At 36.5% G+C, this 7,585-nt stretch overlaps 1 protein-coding gene across 1 annotated transcript; it reads right to left on the bottom strand.

Annotated features, from left to right (window-relative positions):
- Positions 1-822: 822 nt before the first annotated feature.
- Positions 823-7,441, bottom strand: LOC118268306 (actinia tenebrosa protease inhibitors-like). The gene is made up of 5 exons (XM_035582747.2): positions 5,040-7,441; positions 3,103-3,187; positions 2,266-2,375; positions 1,682-1,772; positions 823-972 (listed from the first exon to the last, which is right to left on the bottom strand). The coding sequence occupies exons 1-5, from the start codon at positions 5,359-5,361 to the stop codon at positions 843-845; spliced, it is 738 nt and encodes a 245-aa protein (XP_035438640.1). The 5' UTR covers positions 5,362-7,441; the 3' UTR covers positions 823-842.
- Positions 7,442-7,585: the final 144 nt, after the last annotated feature.

Below are 7,585 nucleotides of genomic sequence, written 5' to 3'. Positions count from 1 at the left end.
CCTACTGTAATTAAATAGGTGTGGTAGCTATTGAACAGTTTGATTATTATATTCTGTATAAAACCGAATTCAAATAGATTTTTTATGTAATAGGAGGCAAACAAGAAGTTGGTTTTTTTTAATAAAAACGTTGCCCTACACTAGGATTTTCTCCTGTGTCGTGGGTGCGTTTACAAACATACAAGTTCACATGCACATGACACCCAGACCCGAAACAACAATTTGTGGATCACACAAAGAGTTGCTCCGTGCGGGAATCGAACCCGCTACCCGTTGCGCGGCAGCCAGTTGCGCAGCCACCGCACCAACCGTGCAGTCAGTCGGTTAGGAAACCAAACAAATCAGCATCCTATTAATTTTAAAAGCAATTACAAAAGGTTGCTGCGATTTTTTTTAATACTACTTTTGGCAATTGTTGTTGGTAAGAATCAAAGCTAGCAAACATCTTACTAATTTACCTTCCCTTACAAATTTAACACATTCGTGGACAGTACTATCTTACAAGTTGCAGCTACTAAGATACTAGGTACTTTTTTCGTACATTGCCCACAGGCGTAGTGTCACATAGTGCAGATAATGTAGTGACAATACTTTTTACGTACAGTAAAACACGCCGTTCTTTACAATAGTATGAAAAATCAGTCGTTGTGAGGCGTACCGATTTTATGGAACTAAAAACTGATACGTCGTCAGGCGTACTGTTGTGTCACTTTAGGCTATCTAGACGCCTGTGGTCGTTACTGTCCACTAACGTGTTGGTTACCTACCTCAAACCTGATAACTTCCAGTAATCAAGTTGCGAGAACTAAATAAACAAAAACATGAAAATAGTTTATTATTTATTAATCATGTATCACCGCAGTACCACACACAGTTAAACATTCCTCAATCGTGCTGAACCTGTTCTCATTGCCCGCACAGCCACTATATGAAAAACCTTTACACCTCATTTCAACGATGTCGAAATACCACCTGAAAGCAATATTTTTATGAGAATTTTCTAGAAATTATAAAGGTGCTCCTACACAGCAGTTATATAACGTTATACAACAATGTGTAACAATATAACATTTGCAATAGCGTGTAACATCCTCTACAACTACTGTTATAATTTGTTTAAATACAAATGTTAAATCAGTCTCTAACGTTATATAACTGCTGTGTGGGAGCACCTTATGAAGCAGCATCATCTATTTCTTCTTCAATTCTAATGGTGGTCACAAAAAGTACCCGTAATACAAGTTTGCTTAACGTTTAAGGAGATCAAACCAAGGGCGCGCTCGGTGCTCTGATTGGCGGGTTCGAATGAACCAACCAATAAAACTCGTACTAAGGATACAATTTATTGGCGAGCAGAACGTCGTGAGCGTGCGCAATTTGTCAGATGTAGAATCACCATAACATTAGAATGTCAATCAATTAGTTTTACGGTGTTTATTATATAAAAATAAGTCGGGTTTTCCTTGCTATAACTCCAGATTGCACGAACCGATTTCGAACCGAAAGGTCAAAGAAAATTTAGGAAAACTTCAACAGAAATAGGCAAAAAAGCAAGAAAACAGGGAAATCATTGGTAGCGAAACGGAGGTCGCCGGGTTTGCTAGTAGAATTATAGTTATTAGACCACGTGTAGAATAACGTCTTTATACTTTATATGAAACAGTGCTTAAACATTACTTACATCGGATTATAAAATTGGCAGTTTCCAAAGTCAGGTTGATATCTGCAGATAACATTGGCTGTTACATTTGTAACTGGATGACTGTACTCATCTGCAATAGAAATATTTTTCGTCAGTTAATATTTTTCAATGTCATAATTGCTCTACGAGTAACGACAAACAGAGTGAATACAGTTTTTCATTATTTACTCTTTACAATTTAAGGATCACCATGTCCCATCAATTATTTCGTCCTTGGGTACGCAGATTTCAAATGCTTTCTTTTCGTGAATTAACTTCAAGCCCAGATCGTTAAGACACTGTCAAGTGAGCTGTCAACCAAACCAGTGTCTTGACACTTTTTGTATTTTGTAAATAGTTTCCAAATATCCAAAGATAATCATATAAATTATTTACAAAATGGTCAGCATTATTTCAGGATGTATGTCTCTCTTTAATAAATAAACGTTCATTTAAGTTACATTATTTACCAATTGCTGATATTTTCACTTTTCACTCATCAGGAAGATCATGACGCTTAAATTTATTCTGCTGGGATTTTAAGGTTTTCTCATAAACAAAAAATGTTGCACAATATATTATACCTTCACATGATTCCATGCACTGGCGTTTTGTATCGAACATATTGTAAGAGTGATTACAGTGTGCGTAAAGAAAGCGAACACATTGGTTCAATTGTATATCGAAATAATACCTGAAAATACGACGAAGATTGGTTAGGTAAGACCCAAAATGTCAGCGGTGCATGTTCACTGACCAATAAAAATCTCCATGAAACTAGCGAGTCGAGCGAAATAGCAAGTTACAAGGACATCCCAAGATAGGCCAGAGCCAGACGGAACAACGCTTTCGTTTTAAAGTTCAAATATGTTTTATATTTTTGATGTATGCTGAAATAAATATAATAGAAGTTGACTCAGAAGGTACATTTATTTTGTTTTAATTTTTGAATCTAACTAGTACACGTTACTGCTAAAATGTTTCCTGTACCAAAAATGCATTATTATAATGTTGCTTAGCAACTAATTATATATTTCAAAAACCGTTACAGCACGAAGTCTGTTTGCATTAAGAATTATATTGCTTCGTACTAAGTAGTTGAAATTCGTTGAATTATTTTATTATTATTTATTTTCAGCCATGGTCGTCCCACTGCAGGGCAAAGGCCTCCCTACCCTCCGTCCACTCGTCTCTTTGTAGAGCTTGCTGCGGCTTATCCTTTTCATAGACATCGAGTTCATCCCGCCATCTCCTTCTGGGCCTGCCGCGACGTCTATTGACGTTGAGTGGGCTCGTTTTAATTCGTTGAAACAAAATATTTATGAAATGCAATCATTGCACTGCAAATGAGGTACTTTAATTAAAAGCAAACTTTTGTAAAACCCTCAGAAATTAAATAAATACCTAATGTTTGTACATACTTGCGTTCTGTCCCGCCTTTTCCACACGAATGTGAATTTGGTTGCCATTTACAATACACTGAATCATTAAATGTTGTCAAATCATCTGAAGAGAAAAACTAAAATTAATGCAAATTGCCCTAACCCATAGTTTTGGATGGAATCCAAGAACTCGTTCTAACTTCTCAAAATTCCATGTGAGAACTGACTAACTGAATTTCTCAGTCAGTCAGCCAATAAGTCACAATAATGATAACCAGATAACAAATTATTTAATAAAATAATGTAATTTAAAAAACTAAAAAACCCGACTGCGTTTCTTCATTATATGAAAATGAAAAAACCCTAAAACAAGAAAGTCATCGTAAAATTAAAGCAGTCGGGACCCATTCTAAATATGAAGACTTAGTGAGGGCACATACGGCTTGCTTTCTAGAATGGGTCCCGACTGCTTTAATTTTACGATGACTTTCTTGTTTTAGGGTTTTTTCATTTTCATATAATGAAGAAACGCAGTCGGGTTTTTTAGTTTTTTAAATTACATTATTTTATTTTACTTTCTTTTAGTTTTATTATTTTTATGTTTTGATAATTATAGGTATCTAGTGTCATTCTCACAGTAAATACGAATCAAACGACCCATATCAAGCTGAAATCCATCGAGTCGTTTAGGCTAGAGAGTGAACAATATTTGAATTTGGCGCCAATAATCCGTCATTTTGTTTTTTTATTATTTTGATATATCCAGTGTCAATCTCACAGTAAATACGAATCTAACGACCCCTATCAAGCTGACATACATCGAATCGTTCCGGCTAGAGAGTGAGCAATATTCAAATTTGGCGCCAAAAATCCGCCATTTTGTTTTTTTTACTATTTTGATATATCCAGTGTCACTCTCACAGTAAATACGAATCCAACGACACCTCTCAAGCCAAAATCCGTCAAGCCGTTTAGGCTGTAGAGCGTGCCAAACAATTATACATACATACATACATACATACATACATACATACATATATACATACTCTCGAAAAACATAACCCTCCTTCTGGCGCAGTCGTGTAAAAAGTCGATGCGTTTGATTCTAAAGAATATAGGATCAGCACTAAAATGGAGTGGTTGGAGAATCACACTTTGGCACGAATGGGCCGGCTCGATCGGAGTGTTAACATGAGCTCACAGAATTGATATTAAACAACGCTTGTTATGTTTTTCTCCATGTTACTTGAGGTTATCGGAGAATCTTTTAAGTGTGGGAGAGCCATGCTTCGGCACGAAAGGGCCGGCTCGAACGGAGTGATACCACGGCCTCACAGAAAACCGACGTGAAACAGCTTGCGTTGTGTGAGTGAGGTTACCGGAGGCCCAATTCCCCCCTTCCCAATCTTCCCCATCCCCATTCCCGAACAACAACCCTTAAATTCTTAACTCCCAAAAAGCCGGTAACGCACTTGTAAAGCCTCTGTAAGTGTCCATGGGCGGCGGCGATTGCTTACCAACAGGTAATACGTCTGCTCGATTACCGGCATGTTTCATAAAAAAAAACCAATAGCCCGGTTAACTTACTTGTCACCCCACGTGTGTCCATGGCAGCGCTGATTGTTTACCATCAGATGATCTGTATACTCGAAAAGTGAGGGTCTGATCATAGTGATCATCCACAGTAATCTCAAACAAAGGTCTTCCTCTTAAGAAAGGATTAGTCATAACGCCATGCTTTGACAGTTAACATAACGGAATATATTGAGGACGTTGTTGCTCGTCTTACGGTAGTTTATCACAATTTTGGAACGTACGTACGCGTGTATAGAGTCCGTTAAAAAGTATTAATAATTTCTTACTTCTATAATTAGAAGGGTCTTACGATCACTAGTAAGAAAACTGCATTCGCATTATTTTAAAGGTATGTATAGTATGAAGTAGAATGGCTAAAGATAAATTAGCTAAACACGAACCCATAAGAACTGCACGATTTTGTACTTGTGTTGATGTGAATGTCTCTGAGGCCCTTTCATTTTCAACTTCTATAGCAGCATCAGTAGTAAGTTCCGTAGCATCAGCAGTAAATTCTGGAGCATCAAAAGTAGGTTCCGTAAATTCTGTTGTTAATTCAGTAGCTTCAGTACTAAGGTCAGTAGGTACAGTTATTTCAGGTATTGGAGTAATTTTTATAGTACTTTCTGTAGTCAAATCCGTAGAAGTTTCATTAGCCCTTAGTTGTAGACCAGTAAATGAAATCACAGTAAGAAGCGAGTGAATTATGTAACCCAGAAACATATTTATTTATTAAGGACATGTAAATATCAAAGACATTAATAGAAAAATGTAAAATAAAAGAAATGGTTTTGGTATTTTTATACCATATTAACAATTGCAACATAAAAGTTTTATACTTTAGACGATAAATCGGTATATAAATGTTTTATATTCCATTTAAGATATTATTTTCAATACAAAATACACCTACACCAAAAATCAAGTTTGCAAACCAAGACCGCCCGGAGGACACGGTGAAGCATACGGTGGCGATGTGCTCTACATGGGCTCCATGGCCATGAGCACCACCATTTCCTCAGGGATGTGGTCGACACGTGTCAAGTAGGAGGCAGGGCGCGTGAGGTAACGAACGAACCTCCTCATGCCCCAGCCGTCGCGAGATCTTCGAGCGTCGGGATCGTGCGATGATCTCCAACCACCGTAAGTGCGGGTCTGCGGACAACTAGCATGAGTAGCTTGCTGCCCGACCAGAACCAGACCCATGCGAACGGCGCGTCGCGCCCCGCGCGCTTCTCTAACAGCCGTCAGACCACCACAGATGGGGCCACCCTACTGGCTGATGCCTGATCCGGAGCTGCGGACTACCTAACGGGCTTCCCGGTTCTCCGGCTCGAAAAGCAGGAGTAGAAACGGGGTGGTTTTTAGTCAGTAAGAGTCTTATACTCCCTTCTCGTACTTTTTCCGAGTATAATCCTGATTCTGCACAGTCAAATAGAAACAAGGTATACTCTAAAAATACGATGACATTAATATTATTATTTTTGCCTCGACCGTGAAGACATACTATGTAAATATGCATTTCCACACAATATCACGAGTTAAATGGCGTTAAACGAATGAAATTTCATGTTTAGTGATGTACTGGAGTCGTAAAAAGTATTATTTTCGGAAGAAAAATGTTGTTATTTTTATTTGCTTTTTCTTGGCGGGCCCAGTGTTCACGTTATATGTAAGATAAACCTAAATATGAGTATTAAAGACATTCTTTATTTGTATAAGAGGGAACAATAAGAAGTAAATTTATTTTACAATCAAGGGTCACACTGCCTTTTGACATCTTAATAACCGTTGTACATGTACATGTTACGGTAAGAGTGAATAATTGAAAATTATTAATAATTATCTACTATTATTAATAATTACCGAAACTCGAGGTAAAAGTGATAAATTAATCACATTTGTCGCTTATTATTAATAATTTTACCCTAGTAGTGATAAATGTAATAAGTGGCCAAGATGTTATTTTTATCAATTATATTATATATCAATTTAAAAGGCAATATATTGTACTTACACAACAAATATTTGTTGAATTCTATGATAATACTTTTAAATTTTTAATTTGATGCATTTATAGGTGCTACAGAAGATTTACAGGCAAACCTAATGTGATTATTGATTATTGCTTTTAGGATTCGTGTTGATTTTGTTAATGAAACTATAATTGTTTAATTTTATTTTTGTTACAATTTTATGTACCACGATAGACTTTTTTGCATAAGTTTCATGGTAATTTGATTTTAAAAGAATTTAATTGTTAATTTTGTGATAAATCTGCCCTTTTTAGCGAGGTGAGAGGGAGTGTCAGACTTTTACTAACTAAAAACCACGCCGTTCTTACTCCTGATTTTCGAGCCGGAGCCTCGGTAAACCCGCTAGGTAGTCCGCAGCTCCGGATCAGGCATCAGCCCTACTGGGCCTGTGGTGATCTCGTCGGGTGGCGAGCTACCCCTACTTGCCGTCCGTAGAGCCGCACTTACGCGCAGAATATGTGAATTTGTTGTCCTTTCGGTTTAAAGCAAGTACAAGTAACCTTGTTTGTGTGATCTCTAATTAATATAATCGTAAGACGGTGTTTAATATTATAAATAAATACATACTGGTCAAAAAACATAGGGTTTATATTTATTTTATTACTTTCACCAATATGTGTCGTGAATTATTAATAATCATTACTAAAAGTGATAAATTTCGATCGATTATTCACATTTACCAAAACGTGTGGTAATTATTAATAATTTAGCAAAATTATTAATAATTTTCAATTAATCAGATTTACCGCAACATACACATTACGAAGTCTGCACCTATGTATGAAAATGTTCTATAGGTATAATATGTAAAATAAATTGTGGTGATTTTCTCCGCAATTTCATTTAAAAATAGCACTGAGGACATTTCATATATTTTATACTTTCTATTAAGGTATTATAAACAAAACAAA

The sequence above is a fragment of the Spodoptera frugiperda genome, chromosome 25 (genome assembly GCF_023101765.2).
Source record: "Spodoptera frugiperda isolate SF20-4 chromosome 25, AGI-APGP_CSIRO_Sfru_2.0, whole genome shotgun sequence".
In the NCBI taxonomy this organism is placed as follows: domain Eukaryota; kingdom Metazoa; phylum Arthropoda; class Insecta; order Lepidoptera; family Noctuidae; genus Spodoptera; species Spodoptera frugiperda.
The sequence above is the reverse complement of the archived record's forward strand: the minus strand, read 5'-3'. Positions and strand labels throughout refer to the sequence as shown.